The sequence below is a fragment of the Denticeps clupeoides genome, chromosome 6 (genome assembly GCF_900700375.1).
Source record: "Denticeps clupeoides chromosome 6, fDenClu1.1, whole genome shotgun sequence".
Lineage (NCBI taxonomy): Eukaryota > Metazoa > Chordata > Actinopteri > Clupeiformes > Denticipitidae > Denticeps > Denticeps clupeoides.
In genome coordinates, this window is record NC_041712.1 from 12,399,256 (window position 1) to 12,423,234 (window position 23,979).

At 45.3% G+C, this 23,979-nt stretch overlaps 1 protein-coding gene across 2 annotated transcripts in view; it reads right to left on the reverse strand.

Moving 5' to 3' along the window:
- pcdh1a (protocadherin 1a) overlaps positions 1-22,298 on the reverse strand; it is a 68,642-nt gene extending 46,344 nt beyond the window's left edge. The window contains exons 1-3 of one of the 2 annotated variants that reach the window (XM_028984620.1): positions 22,226-22,298; positions 16,207-17,025; positions 13,170-15,353 (exon numbers count right to left, since the gene is read on the reverse strand). In XM_028984620.1, coding sequence (XP_028840453.1) covers positions 13,170-15,353; positions 16,207-17,025; positions 22,226-22,294 — 3,072 coding nt within the window. In that variant the 5' untranslated portion in view covers positions 22,295-22,298. The other variant, XM_028984619.1, reaches the window with a different exon arrangement.
- Positions 22,299-23,979: the final 1,681 nt, after the last annotated feature.

Here is a 23,979-nt window from a genome sequence, read left to right on the forward strand (position 1 = left end):
GATTAAATATGTATAACCAATAACATCACCAACATCACGTATGTGGCTTCAAGGTCTGCTGCTGCCTCCAGACTCAGATTGGGTGGATTTCAGCTTTATGTTTTGGGAAATGTAAACATTGAGGAACCCATGTCTCAAGTAGGTAACAGCAGCAGTTATGGAAATACTTATCAGACGGTTGCGTCAGATATGATGCGTACTGTGGAACATTTCAGAAAATCTGATGTTTTTCATCTGGCAACACTGTGGAAAACGTTCCTCTGCTGTGGAACGGATTTAGGGTCCCCTTTGCCATGGGACACATGCAGCACATGCAAAATGTGGTCACTGTTCTGTATGGCTTTACACAGATGTAGACTTCTTTTCACAGTATGTCACAAAGCATCTTAAATTCTCATCACGGACACTGTACCTGTTATGCAAACTGTCCTTTCACCGGCAAGTGGATATTACAGTGGATATTAACTCAGTATTTTTACTAACATTACTCACAGTAAGTATGCCACTCATGTCCGAACCAAAAAACACATGCAACCGAGCAGTTCAAACGAGTCGGTGTGAAAAGATGACGGGATAAACGGCACGTTACGGACAAGTACCTGACTTATGTGGCCAGAAAAGCCCCCGCGTGGGCCCCCGCAGGGCTGAAATCGCTAGATGCACTGCACATCCCTTAACCCCAAGATCACCTTAAAGAGAACGCCATTACTCCATTCGAAACGTTTTTCTAGCGCTTAAGCCAACGGCACAATAGTGTCCAGCTCCGCGTAGTTTGTCACATGGGAGAACGGGCCCCACGAGTGCCTGTAGGGGGTGGCCTATTTTAGTGTCTACTTACTACACTAATGCAGATGAAAACAGGCACAATTAAATGGGGTTTGCACGAGATCAACGCTATTCTGTTCTGTTGCATCTGAGTGTTCTTTGTGTCGCTGGTTCTGCTGAACTGATTTAAGCACCACGGACAGCACAGCAGGGCAGAAGCCACAGTTCAATAAAAGCTACCAAAAAAAAAGAGAGACATTTTAATGCTGCAGGAATCACACTGCCCCCTTTCAGTTTAGGGCTCTATGGCATGTTTTTTTATGCTCTCCTATAAATGAAAAATTTAAGCCTGGCAAATGATAAGTCCTCAAAATATTATCCTTGTACGTCCTAAATAAATTACCACTTTGGGGGGGAAATCCGTCTCTGTTCTATCGCAATGTTCTGTGCAATAATAGATACGGACAAGTCTGAGAGATGGTGTTGAAAAAAATATTTTTTTTTAAAAATTGATGCATCATATTTAGCAGCTGACCCAACACTTCCCCAAATCCCACGCAAGTGAGACCCGTCAGTGAATTAAATATAAACCCTTGGTTTGGGCTCTTGGTGCTATGATCTTGCATCTCAGTCCATAAGACATTCTGTTTGGATAGCACATATGCTCTAGGTGGATTAAGCGAACAATGCTGGCAGAAACTTTGCCCTGCAACCATCACCATCCACCCACACACAAACACACACCACCCCCCACGCCTCCAGGATGGGACTGTTGTCATGGAGAGGGGGGGGTGGGTGCTGAAGTAGCAATCCTGAACGGATTGCAGGCAGAACTGGGCCAGCTCACTTACTGGCGGCATGTCCACGCTGGTCAGGGGCGTGTAATGAGTGGCGGCAAGCCTTGGCCGGTTTCCCCCACCCCGGCTAAAAAAGGACGGTGGCGTGCCGACAGGTGGCCTGCGGGGGCTGCGGGTCCAAGCCCTGTCTGGGGACAGTGTTGTGCATCCTTGAGCAAGATAATTAACCTGAATTCTACAACGCGCACCCAACTGAATAATGGATAATGAGATGAAATCAGTGAGCAACTCCAGCCATGCTAAACAAGGTCAATCTGCTCCCACCAGACAGTTTGCCATTACAATTATTATTATTATTATTATTATATGATACATTGCATTCATTGAATACAGCAATATAAAAAAGGTATTTACATTAGTCTGTGACTGTGTCCTTTTTAATTACTAATACAACAATTTTATGATTCTGCAGTGGGCTGACACCCCACTCTGAGTGGGCTGAGTCCCCACCCTGCACCCAATGTCAAAGGCTGGGTTTCAGCAGCCATGACAACTGTACGTCCTGGTTACGTCCTGGTGTTTTTGGTGTGATTGTGTAGTGTTTGCAGGATGCCTGGTGATTGCAAATCAAGCCCACCAGTTCCTGCTGTGGACAGCCAGAATAAAAGGGGCCTCAGTTTCCTTTTTCACCAATTCTAACAGTGGGCTGCATGGTGGCAGGGCAGGTAGTGATGCGACCTCACACCTCCATGACTTTGAGTGTGATTCCTGACTCAGACCTTGTGTGTGATCGCATGCTCTCCCCATGATGCTGCATTTCCTCTGGGTTCTCGGGTTTCCGCTTGCATTCGATTGGAATTTACATTAGGTGAGTTGAGGAATTAGGTGTGAGAGTGTGAGGGAATGGTGTGTGTGTGTGTGTGTGTGTGTGTGTCTGCTCTGGTAGCAGCAACCCTGAGTAAGGCTAAGTGAAAGAAAGTGAAGTGACTGTCATTGTGATACACTGCAGCACAGCACACGGTGACACAATGAAATGTGTCCTCTGCTCTTAACCATCACCCTTAGTGAGCAGTGGGCAGCCATGACAGGCACCCGGGGAGCAGTGTGTGGAGACGGTGCTTTGCTCAGTGGCACCTCAGTGGCTCCTTAGTAGTTCGGGATTCGGACCTTCTGATTACGGGTCCATTTCCTTACCCGCAGCAACTATGTGATAAAAAGTAATAAAATCTTCATTTGCTCGTTTTATGTTTTTTTTTTTTTTTCAATTAAGCCACATTCTCACTTTGGCCATGATTTTTTACTCTGTCTGTCGCCAGACAGAACTGTCGTTTTATGTTTTCTTTACTGAGCCTTGCGCTTTCTGTCCAGGTGCTTTTCCGTGTCATCCTGAGATAAGAGCTGTCTTAGTGCTCTCAAATATTCACTTACACAGCCCCTCGTGCCCAACGCTTCACCTTCTATTTATCCAATTTTCTCGCTTGTTTTAAAGCCCTTTAATTGGATTTCATCATCCAGACAAGTACTCTGAAAAAGATAATTATCACCGCTGTTCTGTCCAGAGCACTCATACCCTCACCTCCTGGCCCTGTGTGTTTAAACACGCTATAAATACAAAGATAAGAGCATGAAACTGCTATAGAAATAATCATCTCAGAGTCAAGAGCAGTCCACTCGCCCCTGAGCCTCGTTGGTGAAAGACACAGGGCTTTTGGACAAAGGTCTCCCTTTGGCCCTTCTCTTTTTCACACATCCTATTATTTCATTATTTCCACAAACCAGGGATTCCAAGATTGCTGTAAATGTGGGATCCATATAGAATTTCAGCACCTGACACACAACACCAATAATCACATTTTCTAAGAAGGTGAAAGCACCAGAATCGATACTGGAGGAAATACCACCTATGCCAAGGTCCAGATCTATACCAGAGAGAACCCCCTATCCAGTTGCATATGAAAGTAATATAAGACAAGGGAGATTTTTTTTTTTTCCAAAATGGAGAATGGGACACAATTAAAACCTGCACATGCACACAGACAGCCGAGGCCCTGACACTGTCTAGAGTCTTTTCATCTTCATCTTCTTCAAATGCATGTGGCTGAGCACCCATGCCTATGACTGTAATGGGCGCAGACACATCAGAACAATTCATATTGTCATAGTTCCTCTATTCCCCTCCTCTCTCCCAACCTATTTCCATGGACTTGTGCAATTAAGCCAAGCTCTTTTAAAGTGCTAACATGAAACAGCGGCAAACATCTTCTCACCGCAACCCAAGAGCCAGAAAGATTCAATATTCATGAAATATTCTAATATCCTGTGTCCCTGGTGGGGTGAGCATAGAGTCAGAAATAATGATTATTTCCTCTGTCAGCCTGTGCAGAGCGGCCTGGGAAAAGGAATTATGCAATAGCATACTGTACTTCATTTCCGCCTTTCAAAAAATGATTCCACCCACCCCCCTCCCTTGTTGTCTTTTTTTAAGGAATTGGAATAAGTGGATTATTATCCCAAGTGGTGTGAGAGGAAATAAATGTTTCAGCCAGTCAGAGCGGTGGCTCCTTTTCATGGCTGAAGAAAGTGGGATGAACTGGCATAGAGCGGCTTCTTAAGACGCGAGTCAAACTCTTCAAACGCAATTAGCGTCGCCCCCTAATCACACGCTACCCCCCAACCCCCTCCCAGCTCCACGAGCCCGGCGTATGGATATGAGCCAGATCCTCAGTGTTTGGAGGATCCTCTGAGGAACATACATTGAGTACGGCCATTGTAAGCCAGTTTAGGCCGCCTCACCGCGGCCCCGAGCTTCAGAAACTGAGGCCACTGTTGGCAGAGGTAAGCTCTGAAAGGACTCTTTGTGTGGCTCTTATTCATTATTTATTGGTTGCTTGGTGGTTACTAGGGTTCCTTCTTTCGCTGCTGGGTGGACAAGCATGACTGTAAAACACCGAAAAGGAGAATAAGGTCTTAATAATCCCAGGCCTACCTAACCCCAGGAAAGCAGCACAACGAGTTGAGAAATCGATGCTGCATTGCTAGTTCCTGCCTGAAACCCACGCGCCTATGAGAAAAAAAAGGCTTGTTGAAAGCCTTGAAAGCTCAGGCCGGTGTGACGCGCCCATTCCAAATCCCATCCCTGATAAAAGATACAGCGTGTTTCAGCGCCCGGTAATCACCCATGCAATTTGCCCCGCAGCTAACACAAAACAAGGTGTGAAATTTCAATGTCGTCCACGTGTACAACGCTTATATGGCATTTAAACATAACCCGACTTGATTAGGGATGTAAGGGTACACCAGACTGTGCGAGACCTTAAAGGTGTCTGGGCGATTGTATATGTTCCTAATGGATCTTAATGGATTGCGCAGTGCTCTGGGGCTCTTTAATGGGGTGAAACGGCTGCAGAGGTCTTTGTTCTTCGTCTCTCCCTGGACTCGCTCCGTTCCGTGCTGGAAGGCTGACCTGGAGTTAAAACCTTGTTCCCGACGCTTAGGGAAGATAAGATGACGCTGCAGTCAGTAGAATGACCTGGGGGGATTCGGCAGAGTCTTCCCAGAACACGCCGGCGTCTTACGGTTCATCACGAGCAGAGTTCCCTGGCTTTTCTGTGGATTTCCCTCAGAGATAGAGAGAGCCGCCTGTGTTTTGGAGCAGCAGTCCAAGTGAGACTGTCAGCCTCAGCAGCCACATTTCCTACATTAAAATGATTTAGTGTACACCCATGTGTCAGACTGATGGAGATTATTTGTTTAATGCATTACAACCGTTGTATTCCATTACTCTAAACTGCTGTGCAGACGTGCTGCGGTGCTCACCATGACAACACAGTGACAGATGATAACTATTCCAGCCAGAATGTATACAATTACATACTATGTTGATAAGAATATAGAATAATTATAATGAAATGTTCATGATTAATCCCTTTCTCTAGGAATTATCCTGATGTATTGTCATGATTTAAATACTGAGCTCTCTATGGTGCTAAGAATTTAAAGGTATAAAATTTGCATGAATTATTAGTCTAATGTGTAGAATAATATTATTATGTCTTCTTGCACACAAAAGACAGTGACAATAGTTGCAAGATTTTTCTTAATCACATTTCAACCTTTTGTATGTAAACCAAGGCCAGGATTAGCACTAGGAAGATCCATCATGCAGCCCTAGTTGCTGCTTCATGAGAGTGAGGACACACTTTTTGGTGTCCTCTGAATCCTGAACCAGCCTGTTTGGCCACAGAAAAAAAGTGGGTTTGACAAAACAGGGTGTGACAGAAGAGAGGCACAGAGACAAAGGGGGCAAGGGGAGAGGTAGCAATGAAAGTCAGGCTGAAGACCAACACAGTCAGAAAGATGGAGCTGAATAAAAAGAGGAGTGCCCAGGAGGAGGATGAAGAGCAAGTCTGTGAGAGAAGGATGGAAACGAAACGGTGAGCGAGTGAGGATGAGAGAGAGAGAGAGAGAGAGAGAGAGAGAGAGAGAGAGAGGCACCCAGGAGTAAAAGCAGCATGAGTAAGAAAAAAAAAAAAAAAACGTGGCACATTATTGAGGGACGCTTTGGTGCTAAGCTGCTTATTGATAAAAGCACTAATCTGCCTGGCAGAAGGTAAGGAGGCTGGGATGTGTGGTGATAAAATATCGGAGCTGAAGGCAATGCCATCAGGGAGCTGAGCCTCCACACAGCCCCACAGTAAGGAGTGTCTATTTTTTATTTTTTTATTTTACATACCAAATAAATAAATAACCGAGAACATAAATAAATAAATAAATAAATAAATATCCAGATATGCCCACTGAGAAATGCGAACCGAACATTGGAAATGAAAGACCCACCTTTCATCAGCACTGATAGACGGGGAAGGAGAATGTCATGCTGCTAGTTGGCCCCTTATCTAAAATATTCCTCAAGCTGCATCAATAGGCTGGAAGGGGTTTCTGATTAAATAAAAATACATGCAGCTCCCGGCAAACGAGATAGCTGCTCACTGAAGTCAGGGACCTCAGACCATTCTAGAGGGGGTGAAGGTGGGGGAACTGTCAACACTCGTCGTTAATTATCATCATTATCACTGTAATTTTTATCACCATGGTAATCATCATTATCATCATCATCATTCACACATAGCTGAGCCATAATTCTGCGTTACTATGACAACATCTGATAATGCGCATGGCCGCTGCTCCTGTCGAGGGCTCTACGGCTGAGCTTCCTGCCCCTCCGCCATCATGCCGGTCACCTGCAGTAATCCCTCTTAGCAGGTAATCAGGGAGATGTTAGATCGAAATCTCGCCATGATGGACCGGCACGGGGGAGCCGTGTTAACGGAACATTTTCCCCACTTGACCTAAAATTTTCAGGATGGGCATCATCATTCTAAGGATACTAATCCTGACCAGTCCATTCCACCACGCCATTTCCAGTATATCAATCTCAATGTGGCTGTCAAGATAATGGAAGCAGAAGGGATGGAAGGAGATACACTACCTTCACCCACAAGCACTGCTATGGCAGGCAGGCTGAAACAGCATTCTGACATCAATCTGGAGAACTCTGACAAGCCTACAGGCCAATGTGTGTGTGTGTGTGTGTGTGTGCATGTGCGTGCGTGCGTGTGTGTGTGTTTGTGTATATATATTTAATTATTTTTCTTGCCATTAAAATAAACAAGTCAAAAGGAACTCTGTCCATGGTTTTCAGCTGGAGACATTTTTGCAATAACAAAGTAAAAATAACAATTTGCTTTATGCTATAATATTAGTCACAATGTATTCATATGTTGTGTTTTACTACACAATGTACATATATCATTATTTTGCCCAAGCGGTGGTATGTTTTCAATGGAATATTGTATAACCCGATCATCAGCTATAGATTTGTGGTGATGACCCCCTCATTGCTGAGTAGGTCCCACTTTAGCCTGCAAAACAGCCCTGACCCATCAAGGCACTAGACCTCTGAAGTGACAGTGTGGTCACTGGCACCAGGTGGTGCCTGGATCTGAGGCTTGACTGAGATCTGGAAAACGTGGACCAGCTTTTGTGTTCCACAAATCATTATCCTTCTGAATGAGGGCATCAATTTACCTGAAGAGGTGTACTTGGTCAGCAACAATGCTTGTTGGTGGTATGTGTCAAGGTAACATCCGAAAGAATTGAGGACCCAGAGTTCCTCAGCAGAACATCATCTGGCTTAACTTTTTTCCCTATAACGCATCCTTGAGGACATGTCACCAGGCCACCTACATGACGTGTATTAAAAAATATGATTCATCAGACAAAGGGCACTATTGCTATGTGGTTGACAACAAACTGTGATGTGTGTCAGAACAACCTTTTTTATTAGATCCAGATTCTTTTTCATCAATCTGAGCTACAGTACCTCTTATATTGGATCAGACAACACTGGCCCATTTTGATAGGTCCTATTTACTGCAGGAATACCCAACTGCTGTTAGAAATTCTGTGACCCAGCCATCTAGACACAATTTGGCCCTTCTCAAGGTTACTCAAAACTTTAAGTACAAAATGTTCACTTGCTGCCTAATTTATCCCACCCAGTTCCAGCTGCCACTGTAATGAGAAAATCAATAATGTTCACTTCAGCTGTCATAATGTTATCGGTGTATAGTATAATACTTAAATTTAAATGGATGCTCCTTCAACCAACGGGAAAGGTATGCAATGCAAAAAAAAAGTTGTCTGTTGTCTGTCTTAGCCCCTGGGTGGTGGGATGAACTTCACCTGGAGCTCAGAACAGCACAGTCACTGTGCTTTCAGACGAGCTTCCTCTTTAAGCCATACTTACACTAAAGTGTAACCTTTTTTGCCATTTAAGAAAAACTACAACAGAGTACATAGAATAATTGTATTTGCAGTTGGGGTCCTAGTGAAACAGAACTGATTACTTCACTGATGGCACCCTTAAATGTAAATGCAAACAGCAAATCTGTGTGATTTTAAATAATAATTATAATAATAATGATAATAAAATCAATGAAAATGCAACATGTATCTTGTAACAATTCTCCCTAAAAAAGAAGGGCCGATCCTAAGGAGACCGCGAATGAACGATGTTTTCAGTCGTATCTCTCCTGACCGTGACCGTAGCACGGTGACAAAATAACGGCAAGCAATGTCGGTAGCATTAGAGTAGCATCAGGATTCCTCATTACTCGCCTAATTTTGCTCCGAGCCGCGAAATCTCCCGGCAGTACTTTACAGCAGCCAGTGTATTTGTTGATAATTGCTCATCTTCCTTCAGGGTGGGTGAGGAGGTGGATGCGGTGGATGCGGTGGCGGCGATGGTGGCGGCGGTGGTGGGTCGTCGTCTCAGGGGCCACACCAGTGTTAGCATGCTAGAGGAACACCTGGGTGGAACAAAGGCCCCGCGGAGACAACTCGGGCTCGTGCCATCGTTCTTTAATGAGGCAAAGTGTGAAAGTATGACGAAGGAGCGGGGAAAGCGAGAGGGCGGCAGACGGGTTCGGGGGAGCCTGTTGGCATGGGAACGAGCGAGTGCCTTGATATGGTTCCTCCAGAGAGACGATGTTAAAGGCGGCGGATACCACGCGTGACGGCTGCTTTCGGGGAGGCTGGGTTCTCTCTCTTGCAATTGGGTTGTTTTTTGAAAAACTTTTGACTGTACTGTATGTGAGCACAGGTGTGAGGAACAGGGAAAGAGAGAAAGAGATGGGGAGACGGTGAGAGAGAGAGAGAGAGAGAGAGAGAGAGACTTCTGAAGAGGGCAGCAAAGGTAAATTATATTTTACAGCTCCTGAGTCTGACTTTCAGCACACTGACTGATTCGCAGGAGCATTCAACTCGACACCGGAGCACATAATCTACTCAAGAGAAAAGGGGAAGGCGGCGAGGAACAGAGCACGCTCGGCAGAAACGCATTGCCGCTGACAGTGAATATGTTCAGATCTCATGGTTCTGTTTGCCACAAAGAAAGAAAATGAGAAACAAGTCGTAAACATCCTGGCAGAAAAGACAGACGGAAAGGTGGGGAAAAGTAGGGATTTGGAGGGAAATTGTTTCACAAGCGCAAAATCCCAATATCCCAGTCATGAGCAAAGTTGGGGAGTTGTTGACAGTCACCACAACCCCTGACTAGGGCTGGATATTGATCGAAACAGTAGCCCGTTTTCAGCATAGGTTCAATTTTCAATATGCCTTAAATCCATTTCAACAACAAAAAAAACATTAAGTACTAAGGTCGCTGCTTTTGAACCGAGGACAAGCACAGCGTTATGCGCTAAGCATGGGGTTAATTCACTAGTGTAATGTCAATGATGTCCTCAGAAAATACGTATGAATTAAAACAATATAAATAAAATGCTATTTAATAATGCTTGAGCATATGACATACTGATGGGCATCGGTTTAAGTTATTCAGAATGAGGGGCGGTAGTAGCCTAGTGGGTAACACACTCGCCTATGAACCAGACGACCACAAAGTCACAGGTTCAGTTCAGCTCATCTGTCAAATACTTGTCAAACACCCAGAAAGCTTCAAGTCATCCCACAACACCACTGTCTGGATGACAAAAAAAAACAAAAAAACAAAACCCACCTACTACCATTGTGTCCCTGAGCAAGACACTTAACCCTGAGTGTCTCCAGGGTGACTGTCCCTGTAACTACTGACTGTAAGTCGCTCTGGATGAAGGCGTCTGCTAACCAAGCAGTTCTTTTAAATCCAAAGAATACCTTACCTTACACTAGCAAAAAAGCCCCATGGTGGAGGCTAGGGTGGACCATTGCTCTTAGTGCCAGTTAAAAATGTCTGTGTAATAAAATAAATATTTTATTATTTGCTCAATGGGGCATTCAAAACATTTGTTGTTTTTTGGGGTTTCTTTGCCTGTATCATCTTTGGATACTTTACACTTTAGACAAATCTATATATTGGATACGACATTGCGTGCAGAATGCCTGTGTAATATATTCATTTAACATTATCTTCGCTATGTGGCCATATGCATTGCAGGATGTGCTATATTATGTAATACAAAAAAATCAGTATGCTGCATCCGTTTTGCTATTTGCTTTAAAAAGGAAATGTCACCCTGTTATTTTAGGTCAAGCATCATGCATATAATAATAACTAATTATATGATCTGATAGATCATTAACATTAGTCAGGACCTAAAGTAAGTCAACTCATGTATTAAACCCAGTGAGAGAAATGTACTCTTTACATATCAGAGGTTGGCCTTGAACATGAATGTGGTTGGCAACATGAAAGTTCAGTAGCCAGCCCTACCCCTGACCTCTGCAGACAGACTGACGCTGGAAGTTAAATCACATGGAATGGGGCCATGCCGAGTTTACTTGAGGTAAAGTAGATTAAGCGGTACGTTCCACTCATTAAGTCCAGCCCTACAATCCCTTCTCACACTTTTCCCATCGAATCTATGCTTCCGGTCAGACTTGAAGCCGCAGAGAGATGAAGGGTTAGCCCATGGAGATGCACTATCTCTGACTAATAAGGCATTTTAATTGTGTGGATTTAATTTAAGTACAGATTTACTGCTTCTCATGACACCCACTTAAAAATAGCTAGGAAGGTCTTCCTTGATCTCGCTCTGCGTGCTAATCTCTCCAATTCCGCACTTTTGCCGAGGGAGGTGGGACACATCATTAAAATGCTGGGACAGGAAAGGTGTTAGATCTTTGCTATGACCAAGCTAATTATCAACACCAATTGCTGCAAGTGTCAGTGATCCCCCTAGCAACTTTCACCAAACCCAACACCTTTAGACTACTGAGGAAAGGTACATGGGGAAAACCTTCGGCTTGGCACACAAACACTCGCACAAACAAACACAAAGTGTCCCCCTGTGGACAGGGCCGTGCCAGACTGCATTGAACCGACACCATTCATTTCACCTTTACACCAACTGTGACTGACAGCCCCGGCACACTTTAATTAGATTTTTAAGAACGGACGAGGGAAATTTCGCTGAAAAGAATGTTGACAGAATATGACAAGCAAGCCTACTGTGTTTAGGCTGACTGGAGCAAAGAGACGTCCCCCAAGCCAGTCCTATTTACACGACCTGAAAAGTTCCTGACACAATGACTCATTGTTGTATGTATTACAATCACTACAGTACGCTGGCCTATCCACATCTGTCATTCTGCTTGGCAAAGACTTTATTATTTATTTTGGTCAATCTGTTCCGCCTGATGTGGGGAGGAACACCCCCACGTGAGCTCACATCTGCTGAGACGTGTCAGATGAGTTCGCATCTGTCCCTGTTTTTACAGTGGCTGTCAATCACGCGCTTTATGAGCATTTAATGCAGACAAAGACGCTGAAGCAAACACACGGGTGCACCGTCACGCCAGGTGTGAGAGACAGAGACAGACACACAAATGAATGAAGATGTGCACTGACACACACAGAGGAGAGCACACTGAAGCTGAACCCAACCACAGCCCGAGTGCACACACACACTCGCACACACAGACTCACTCCATGGCTCTAGTCTATTGTCACTTTCATGCCATATGCTGTCCATCACTGAGTCAGTGTGTCTGTGGGTGAGTGTTCTCTCCAGTGACTGAGTCCAGAGGGCCTCCATTCTCCCTAACTGTCATTCAGCATCTGCTGAAATTAGCAAACAGCGTACTGGTACCGGCCGCCTCTGAGCTTGTGTCTGTCCTTGTGTGTGCTATCTAGTTCGTCACCAAACCATGGGTCGTACTTTCTGGGCAGGAGAGGAAAAAGCCCACTTGATTTCAAAGGTCATTATAAGTCAAGCACTTATGCACGTTCACAGGTCGAGTGACTTTTTTTTAGTATGCCCTCCTACTTCCTTGAATTCAGTGAAATAGTCGAAAGCTTGATTCAGTGCTAAGGCTGAAGGGGAGAAAACAGACCAGGACCTGGTGGGATGTTCATAGGTCAGATAAAAGATTGTGGGGGAGCTTTGATGAGAGTTAACCCTCCCCACACAACAGGCAAATTAATGCAGGGACAGAGGTAAGACCGACAAATATGCACATTTTCCTCTCTACTTAACCCTGCAAGGCCAACCAAACTATGGTTAACTAAGATAAAACCGTATCTTTAAAAGAAAAAAAGATGATAGTTAAGGACACAAATATCCATAAAATGTCTCTTTTCCCTGGAAAAGCAATGCATAAATGCTGTAAAAAAAAATAATAACTTCCAGGGGTAAGTATAAGATCATGTGACCAGTCGATTATATTGTACATTCTGACCTTTTGGGTGGATCAATGGAAAGATTTTTTTTTTCTCTCTATTGACACAGTTTTAATCAAACACAGAAAAATAACAGTTTCTTTGAGAGTGACCAATAGCACAAGTGCTTACACTTAAAATAAATGGCTTTCCCATATTTCCATTCATCATCTTCTTGACGATTTTCTTTGTGATAAAAGGTATAAAGGGCTTCTAAAAAGGTATAAAGGGCTTCGTCTGAATGTCAGTGCATTGTTTATCTTCTTACTTATTCTATTTGCCAGTGAATCCATGACATCGTCAAAAGACCTAGAGGCAGGTTACCATCATTTTAAAGAAATATGTGTCATATGCTTTTACTGGCAGCATATTAATCAGGAGACCCTCACCTGTTTGCTGTTGTACTTTGGAGGATTGGCCTTGTAGCTGTAATCCGAGTACTGGTCTGAGCCGGTAGAGTTGTCATCCCCGCCTGTGCCCACAAATGTGTTGGTGGCAGGAAGGTCCTGAACTGCCTGGTGTTTCTGAGAGGCTGATGGGGACTGAGCCTGGAGTTGAATGGAGGGCAGCGGTGAGTTGGAACGGTAATGCCGGCCAAGATCTGGACTACCGGGTGGGTAAGTCAGAGGCAAGTGTATTCTAGGGCTATCTCCGACCCCATCAAGATTGAAATTTAGACCTTTCTGAAGGCTGACCTCCTCATCTTCGCCTAGGGGCTTGGGTGACTTGGCCGGCTTCCCCTTTCTCCCCTTCTTGCCCTTGTTGCTCTTAGGCCCCTGCTTTGGGGTATATAAGTCCTTGGTCTCCTTTTTGCCAGCTTGGTAGCCACTCTTGGTTTCCCTCTGTAGGCGGTGCCGGATAAACACCACCGACACAATGACCATGATGACTCCAGCCACACCTGCCAAGCTGCCATACAGAATATTGCTTCGCTGGGCAGGGTCAAAGTCAGGGTCACCAGCAATATCTGTATCCAATGGTGTGTAAAGACTGTGTCCAACCAGTGATTCAACAAGGCTGACGTTGGCAATGGTTTCATTTACGTAGATGTGCACTAGCACAGTGGTGTGACGAGTGGGTTTACCTTTATCACTGACTCTTACCACCAGACGGTGTAGTCCACCATGTTTCCGGGTCAACTCCTTGGCTAGAGTGATCTCTCCATCTGTAGGTGATATTTGGAATAGCTTGTGAGGGTTCCCACCAGTAATACTATAAACAAGCTCTGCATTAGGTCCAGTATCCAGGTCCTCTGCCTCCACTACCTCTACACGACTGTCTGGGGCAGCCAAGGGTGAAAGGCGCCTAAAAGATGAGTTGGAAGGCTTGATGACCACTGGTGCATTGTCATTTTCATCAAGGACGTTGATGACCACATCTACGTACGAAGACCTGGGAGGGTCTCCACCATCAACAGCCTTGAGGTGGAAGGAGTAGCTGATTTCTTTTTCACGGTCAAAAGAGATGCTAGACAGTATGGTTCCAGTTCCATTCTGGACCACAAACTTCCCACCATCCGGTTCCACTGAGAGACGTACTTGTGCATTCTCACCTTTGTCCAAATCTTGTACAGTCACCATACCAACGGGACTAAGTGGCGGCATGTTTTCAAGAACAGAAAAGCTGTAGCGGCTCAGCATAAACTTCGGTTCATTGTCATTACGGTCAAGTACTTTGATGACAACAGTGGCTGTGCCCCGATGACTAGGGACACCCTTGTCAGCAGCAGTGACCTGAAATTCATAACGTTCTCTGTGTTCTCTATCTAAAGGACTGCGTGCACGCACCTCACCCGTGTTGGGGTCAATCTCAAAAAGCCCTCTCATGGTAGAGTCTGTAATAATGCTGTATATCAGCTCTGCATTGGTCCCACTGTCAGCATCTGTGGCGACAACATCTAGAACTTTTTCCCCTGGCTGGTTCTCCTCCTTAAAATCCACTTCAAAGACGGTTGGTGAAAAGATTGGAGAGTTGTCATTAATATCAGTAACTTGGACCTTCAGTGAATTAGTACTAGACAGTGCAGGGTTTCCTGAGTCCACAGCCACAATCTCTACGCGGTAGTCCCGTACGCGCTCATAGTCAAGAGGAGTTGTCGTCTGCAGGAAGTATTTCCTTTTGTTGTCAATGGCCGATTCGCTGGCTGGACGTAGCTGAAATGGAACGTCACCTGCAACCACACATGTCACAACGGCATTCTCTCCCTCATCTCTGTCTGACACCTGGACCAATGCCACAGCTGTACCAACTGGCATGTCCTCTGAAATGTTTGCCACTCCATCACTGTGGGTCACAAGTCCAATGCCACGGATCTCCACAGCTGGTGCATTGTCATTCTGGTCTGTCACTTCTATTTCAACATAAGTTTTGGATGTTTTGGGTGTTGGACCCTTGTCCCGTGCCACCACATAAAACTTCAGACTGTTGATCTCCTCTCGATCAAGTGGGCCTTTGACATAGATAATGCCAGTTGAGCGGTCGATTCGCATGAGCTTGGGGACCGGATCTGTGGCTTGATGAAGGGTGTACTCGATCTCTCCATTAGAGCCAAGGTCAGAGTCATTGGCCTTCACCTACAACCAAAGATATGTGGGTTTAGCAGCAGATTTTAACTCAAGGGATTTTGAAAGGATGGCATAATAAGGTGTTTAAAATTCACATTCTCAATCTCTCTTAGAACAGTTAGCACAGGCACCGATTGAATAGAAAAAGTGCCGTTCTAAAATAGCTGGGCTTGTTTTACAAATAGGTACACATTTTTTAGAGTCTTTTAGTACAGCAGTTTACCCTCATTCCCATTTTATCTGGATATCTGAGCAGCCTAAAATTGTACCTATTTCCTGATGATTGAATTTGATAAGGAAACATCAATGTAGTGTTCCCTGATCCGAGGAAATGGCAATTTTACTCAGGGCACAGTTCCACAGGGAGACAAATACAGGAAACACAATAATCCCACAGTCCTAAAAACAAGGTGACTGTTTAACACAGTTGTCCTTATGAGATTCTATGATCCTTTTACAATGTACTGAAGGATGTCCCTCTGTGAATCTGAGTAATCTCCATATGAGAGATCGTGATCAAACTGTGCTACTCTAAGCTCCCATCTAATGAAAAACAGGAATCTCCCAGGAGGCCAAATGATCCCACTCTAAACCACTCAGCAATCACTTTGTATAAAACTTGGCCATTTGAAAAGACTGAACATTCTCTGCAGTTGCGGACCGACTTCACCCCAGAAGTCAAACACTGCGTCTGTCGTTCACATCAGAAGACAGAAGAGCCATACCAAACAGAGTAAAGATCATCTGAAATTGTGTCTTGAAATGCACAGCTACAATTTTATAAGGAATCGGGGGATAAATGCTTATTTTCATCACTTTTGAATTGCTCAAAACATGATAAAATGACTGTGACATTTCTTACCTGCAGTACAGAATGTCCAACTGGGCTGTTCTCTGCAACCGCTGCCTCATATGAAGACTTCTCAAACCTGGGCGCATTGTCATTCGCATCTGCAATGACAACCCTCAGCAAGGCACTGCTCTGGCGCGGCGGACTTCCACCATCCACCACTCTGATGTTGAGGTCATAAGAGTCTTTTTGCTCACGGTCAAGGTTGCCCAAGACAATAAGCTGGGGCAATTTCTCACCCCGGTCCTCAGCCACCTGGAGACCAAAGAGTGATACTGCCTCAGGACCAGCTGTGAGTGCGTAGTCTGCCACCCCATTTCTTTCGGTGTCCCTGTCCGTGGCTATGGGGATCGAGAAAAGCACCCCCATGTGTGTGTTCTCAGGGACAGACAGGGTGAGGACAGGTGATGGGAACTGTGGCGTGTTGTCATTGATATCCAGCACCTCAATGCGGCCTTCAATCAACCTGGGGCTCTGGTTTTGTATCAGGTCTGTGACGGACACCTCAAATTCCAAGAAGCAAGGTTTGCCCTTATTCCGGCAGTCCTTCAGGGTCTCACGGTCAATCGGGACTTCTGTGGTGAAGATATCTCCCGTCTTACCATCGACCCGCAAGTAAGGAGCGCCAACCTCTAGCTTGTACAGGTGCCCACTGTCTGGCAGTCCCTGGTCTGCTGCCAAGCTTCCAATCAGTGTGCTGGGCGGCTGCTCCTCGGGAACACGGTACAGGACTCCAGCCTTGACCTGCTCACATGACCCCAGCAGGAGGGTCCCCAGCACAAACACTTGCAGGTACAAATCCATGGACCTCTTGGATACCCGAGGCTGTATCTGCAAAACACAAAATAAGACAGTATGTTTTAACGTAAAAGCTAAATGTAAATTATTTGAAAATGCACCTAGATTGCACAAACATGATCTATATTTATTAATAGCAAATATATTTAGTCATATGGCCATTCAAATCAACTTATATATATGTATGTATATATGTATATATGTGTGTGTGTGTGTGTGTGTGTGTGTGTGTGTGTATATATATATATATATATGTACAATACAATATGCCATCTATATTTATGTATAGTGAACACTTCCCAAATAATAATTTTTTTTCCAGGAACTACAATTTCTGGAAGAGTGGGCAAATACAATTTTAATTCACTTTCATTTGCTTCATGCATTGAATGTTATTTCTGCTCGGAAATTGATGTGTGAGTTTTCATCAACAGCTGTTACCCACTCTCTATTTATTAGTGTCCCTTGCACACACAAGCACACAAAACCATGAAGCTTACAAGGGTCCTTCTTATCCAAAAATGATTTGTCCAGCCATAAAGCAATGAAATCTGCAATGGCATGAATTATTCATGAATTAATTTCAGACTGTAATTTTTGTACTCTTTGTCCACAGTATTAAAATGAAGATTTGTGTATCTAAAACCACTCCATCAACTTGCAGATTAGAGAATGCATTTGTGTCAGATGTCTCCTCCAAATCTCACTGCTTCATACATCTCCAAGCTAAATCATCTTGTTAATACCACACAGGAAATGGCTAATTATCACCCCTTTGACTGTCTGTCCGAGCTAAGCTGCTTTTGCAAATTAATGACTAAACTCAGTTAATAAGGCAGTTGTTAATGGGCTTTTTTATTAGGATGGTACGGATAATTCTAGCTCAAAACAACAGCTCAGCAAAGCCGGTGTTATTTACCACTGCAATTAAGCCAGTCCGCAACAGATCGCCGTTGCATCGTGCGGTGGACCCGCCGCATAATGTGAAAACCTATTTCTCGCGCAGAACTCCAGCCACTCTCAGACATGCCTTACAAAAATAAATAACCTCATTTTGCAGGAAGAACAAAGCGTTTGCCCCACGAGCGAGCGGATGAGACATCCGTCCAATGCCCTGTAATCTCATGGATCCCAGGGTACCAACACAGGAACCCTGCCATTACTGTGGCACCGAGTGCCCCGTCACGGGGGAGGCACGGGCCCACCGCGTGTTCTCGCTGTTATCTGTGAGCGCAGATATACTGTGGGGGCTGATGGGATCTCCATCCTTGCGCCGCTGTTAGGGGCTTAATTTACACGCCGCCGAGCTCATGTTTGATTTCTAACCTGCTATGCCTCCTCATTAATCGGCGGCCTCTTCTTCAGTCTCCACTTTGATCCATATTCCCCGAGCAGGAGAATTCCCTCCCCATTTTTCTAGGCCTGCGAATGATTTCAGGCTTTATTTACTTCCTGAGCGAACAGAAACCCCGCCGCAGCGTGTAAAGAGGAGCAGACAGTTTATTGGGTCCCGGCACTTTGCTGATGACCCCTTGTGAACGCAGGCTCGTACGAAACACCCATGTAGTTCCACCCTTTACTGCCGCACCGTTTCGGGTCTCGGAAATCAATAGCATTCTGTGGCAGCATGCACGCAACACTGCTCCAAAGGAAAATGAATGAGCATGGCGCAAAATTGCTTTTGCATGAGCCAGCATAAAAAAATCCAATAGGGGGAAAAAAAATGAATTAATTCCTCTGTATCAGTTAAGATAGGGAGTGCAGGTTATTGATGTGCTAATTGCTAGGCTATTGATGTGTCTGATTTGTGCATTTGCAGGGCAGCGTCCTGTCGATGTGGCGGGAATGATGGCATACGCAGTAAAAACGTGATTAGGAGGTGGAACATAAGGGTGCAGACTCTGAAGGTCCCTGCTAAAATGGGCTGCAAAATGGGCCGCGCCATGCCCAAAATATCTATTTTGTGGTTGACCCCCTTCAATCAGAAAACACCGCTGCAGCCAAGCCCTGAGTGGTGTTCATTCTGAGAGAAATAAATGGAACTGTTAAAAAACATGAAGAATGGGCACAGCACGGACGCCCCACAAGCATCTCAGAGTCGTACCTTCTCCTCTCACGTGGCGTTTCTAAGCGATGTTTTATTAAAAAAATTGCAGACCCTGGTATTTTTCTCCCCCATTCAAGCTGCTTTGGAACAAAATGCCACCGCACTTTAATGACCTTTGGAGGCAAAATAGCCTGATTTAATTGAGCCCTTGGAGCAACCTTTCCAGGCATGGCTGGCCTTCTGCGCGAGTGTTACAGAAGCAGCGAGAAGATTTGAGATATTTTACAGAAATAATAACAATTCGGTCAAGGAAAATTTAGCAGAGAATTTAAATGATTCGAATGCTGGCATTTCCGGCTTTCCTGGAACCAAACCAAAGGCCCTTGGTCTAACAAGCGTTTTAAAATGTCCCTGCGTAAATTGTTCGTCAGAAAAAAAGCAGAAGGAGCCTGCAATCCAAGTTGACCGTGCAGAGAATATCTATACGTCCTGATCAGCGGTGCACAGCTTCTCATTTTTCCACGATGCACGCAGAGGACACGGAAGCGAGAAAATATGTCTGCCTTTTCCTTTTTTTTCTTTTTGTCTAAAGAGCATTCAGACTTCCTACGGAAAACCTTAATCCCACAAAATGCTGTCCTTCACGCACCCTTGTTCACATTAAAAGAAGGGCGACAATAAAAAGCAAGTCTGCATATGTCTTTGGGAGTATTATGGGCACCCACACCCACCCACCCACAAATGCCCAACAATGTCCTCCGGATAAGAGACTCTGCAAACACTGTGTCTGTTTGTTCAGCCTATCTGTTGCAGACAAGAGTCCATAAACACTTGATGCACAATTTAAGTGTTGTTGATTTTGCACTAAATACAGTATCTGCCAAAGAAAAGGCAATTTCAGCAGCTCAGCGCTGAAGTGCCACCACGCTGAATGCAAAGGCCACAGGGCCCAATATTACAGGCACAAAAGAGGGAGAAAAGAAAATACAAATGCAATTATTATGCCACTGTGTTATCCCCGCAGGTCCATTTTAAGTTCGAAAAGCGTGTTCAGAAACAGCCATGTTAATGTACTGAACTGGAAATAAAGAAGCGTTGTGTCACAGAGAATTGAGAAATGGTCCTTGAATAAGCTGAGAGGACCACATGGTAATGTTGCTTCTATTAGTCACATTGGCAGAACCTACGCTGATTCCCATATCACCCATAGCTGTGTAACCGGTATAAACAGAAGAGGTTGTGAATGCACTGGACTCTTGAACACTGTCCACGTGCCAAATGAATATTCAATAAACATTGCACACCCCTCCGCGTGGGTGATTAAATCTTCATTATCTCCCCTCCAATGATAGCAGCGAACAAGGGTTCTGGGATTTGGGTAAAGATCCCTTCTGTATATGAAGGATGTTCGCATCGCAGAGCACAACCCACTGTCAGTGATTACCTGCAGAACTGTAAATACATCAACTACTAAAGAGCATTTCATTTTATAGCCATAAAGTGGCTTTTAAATTTGACTGAAAAGATGGACCGCAGTAATGTTTACCGGCCTTCCTGTAGAAATTCCAGCGATATCTTCCCCATCCAGACATTACCACCAGTGTGCATGGATTGCATCTGCATGGTTAGTGGTGATTATTGGCATATGAGTACTATGTGAGTCACTGCTTGAAACACATCTCAGAATTCAACCACCAAGTCTCAGCCATGGAATAAGCCCATGCCAATGTTTCATGAAGAGGGAATTAAGTGGGATAAGTGCATTGTGAAATTCCATGGTGAAAAAAAAAAAATTCTAATAGGAACTGGGAGTGGTAGTAGCCTAGTGGGTAACACACTCGCCTATGAACCAGAAGACCCAGGTTCAAATCCCACTTACTACCATTGTGTCCCTGAGCAAGACACTTAACCCTGAGTGTCTCCCGGTGGGGACTGTCCCTGTAACTACTCATTGTAAGTCGCTCTGGATAATGGCGTCCGATAAATGCTGTAAATGTAGAATATAAATGTAGTTTATTACAGGGACTCATAAACCCGATGGGGGTGGGGGTTAAACGGTTCCCCCAAAACTGTCACAGACCCCTGGTCCCAGAAATCCAATTCTTCTTTTCAGCTTCGAAGTCGATTCAAATTGCTTTATGCCTCTATTTTATCTATTTAGTCATTTGATGGGAAACGGGGACAGTGTGCAGCCCAATATCAAGACCCCATCTCTCCGTCCCCCCAATGTGTGCTTGTTCGCCGGACGAAATGACAATATTCTCCACAGCTTTTTCAAGTATGAGCCCCCGACAGGGAGCAGCCAGCAGTCGAGAGCAAGTAAATCCTGGTAAGAAAAAAAACACTCGCGAGATTCGCACCCGAAAACTTTTCTCTTTTTTTTGGGGAGCACCTGTTGCTCTCGCGGCGCAAATCGTGTCACGTCGCAACCGATCATAAAAACCCAAGCGTCCGACAGCACGACGGGAATAGCAAGTGCTTGATTCTACAGGTCGAAGTTAAACACGTTCCAGAATCCGCCGCACCGGCACCTTCCAGCACGCGGACGCGCGCACAGCAGCCTCTCCAAACGACAACCGGGGCGGGCGGGGCACCAGGGCATGCAACACATGACGGATACAAAAATAAATATTACAGTAATAATAATAATAATAATAATAACGCTCTAACGCAAATATCGGCGATGTCGTGGCGTGGTTCCGGTGCACGAGCACGCGAGTGGCAGGGGGACCGTCGAGGACAGCAGCAAGTTAATGTCACGAAAGTGGGGAGGAAGAAAAGAAAAAAAATCGCACGCCCTCGTGGCAAATAAAAACGCGACAAAGTGACGGCGAAGCTGGCGGCACACGGCGCGCAACGTTCTTCTTACCGCAACAAATCGCCGATCGTCGCCCAGCTCGGTACGTGAAAGATCGTCATTTGCCAACAGCCAACAGCCACCCTTGCTGCCCATCAAGTTGCGCAATCGATCGGCCGATCGACTTTAAAACGGGTGATGTGCGTTATTTCCACGACGACGCGTACACGTCACAGGGAATAAAAGCGCGACGTTGAATCGCCTCCAAGATTATTACATAAAACACATTTTAATGCACGTTGGTGTAGGGCCTACATATTTCGAGCTGAACCGGTTGCAGTCGCTCTGCTCGGACCGTTTAATTCAGGTCACGTCCATAAAGTTCGTACCTCCGCTGAAGACCGGATCCTGCGCTCCCGTTCCCAGCCTCTCCGCCCGCGACAGAGGTTCCCTTTCATGGGTGACGAGATGTAAAAAAAAAAAAAAAAAAAAAAAAAACCGACGCACGGGGGGCTCCCGACGCACCCGAGGGTCGGCCCTCGAAACTCGAACCGCTTCAGATAAATCCAGACGCGAGGAAAAAGCGCGCAAATCCCCGCGGCTCACGGGCAAAATCCAGAAGTGGCGGCGGCGCGATCTTTCCTCTCCATTCTCGAGGCTTCTGCGTGGTCCGATCTGGCTTCAAAAAAAAAAAGAGAGAGAGAGAGAGAGAGAGAGAGAGAACCTCGATTCTGGGTCCTGGTTCGATTCCGTTACGGAAGAAAAAAAAACATATATATAAATGATATATATCTTCATATGCGAGGAGTCGTCGAGAATTACGCCCCCCCGCCCCCTTTTGCTCAGACGATCCTCACAGTTCGCGATCGCTCCAAGTTACTCTGACGCTCGGGAGCCGCCGGCAGCGGCGATCGGCGCTATTTAGCGCGCGTTTTTTTTTATTATTTATTATTTAGGGGGGTGGGGGTTTCCCTGCGTTTCTGGTTCCCCCCTTTTTTTTTCAATTTTTTTGTTGTTGTTGGCGTCGTGATGTTCGTCTCACGGCGTGGGTTTTTTTTTTTTTTTTTTTTAATCCGAGTCGCGTCTTCTATCTCGTCTCCTCTCCTCCTTCCAGGCGGGGCTCGGAGCTACAGAAGTGGCCGCGGCATCAGCAACTTCTCCACGGCGGAAAAAAAAAAAAAAAAATCACGCGGGGCGAATTAAGACGGCTTTGAGGGCCGTGGCCGCGCGTTTCCACCCCCCGCTTCCCACGCAGCGATGTCACTGTGTTTTATTCATTCGTGCGGGGCGTCTCGTCGTCGCGCGTCGGGACCGTTTCAACAGCGAGACGGTCGCGTTAAATGCGACGGCGACCGCGAGTTGCGGGGACGGCATGCAACAGGGCGCTTCTCTTTTGGCGCCACCCACGGGCTCAGAGGCGAACAGTTCGAACAGCCAGAGTCGAGTTCGGTTCTCTGGCTTCGAGCAGTGCGTAAAAGTGCGATCTGTTTTGCGCATGCTCATAACACGATTCATTTAACGACGGTCTGATGGTATTCTAATTTCCAGTGGACTTACAACCATTGCGTCCCTGAGCAGGACACTTAACCCTGGGTTGATGCGTAATGGGGTCTGCTAAATTCCATAAATGTGAATGTAAATGTGCCCAGGCAGCATATAAATGAAACATTTAGAATACAAATTCCATACACTATGAGACATATAGAAAGCATACATAAATGATCACAGGGCCACAGGGTGGCGTGGCGGTTAGCGAGGTGGCATCACACCTTCAAGATTTTGAGTTTGAATCCCAGCCTGGACCTTGTGGTGGGCATTTGCATGCTCTCCCCGAGTTGGCACGGGTTTCCTACAGGTTGCTCGATGAATCGGTGACTCTAAATTCATTGTAGGTACGAGTCACCTTGTGCCCAGAGTCTCATGATAGGATCACAAGATTGGTTGACTTTGATTTAAATGGTTGCAATCGTAACATTGCAAAATTCTGGACGGACTGAATTCCTTAAGGAAATTCTGCCTAATCGGCAGGTACCCAAGCAGACCAGCTAGTTGGACTAGTTTGTGGAATTTTGGTCATACAAACTAAGGCCAGCATAGTTTGACCAGCTGTGTTTATTTTTATTATTTTATTTATTACAGGGTG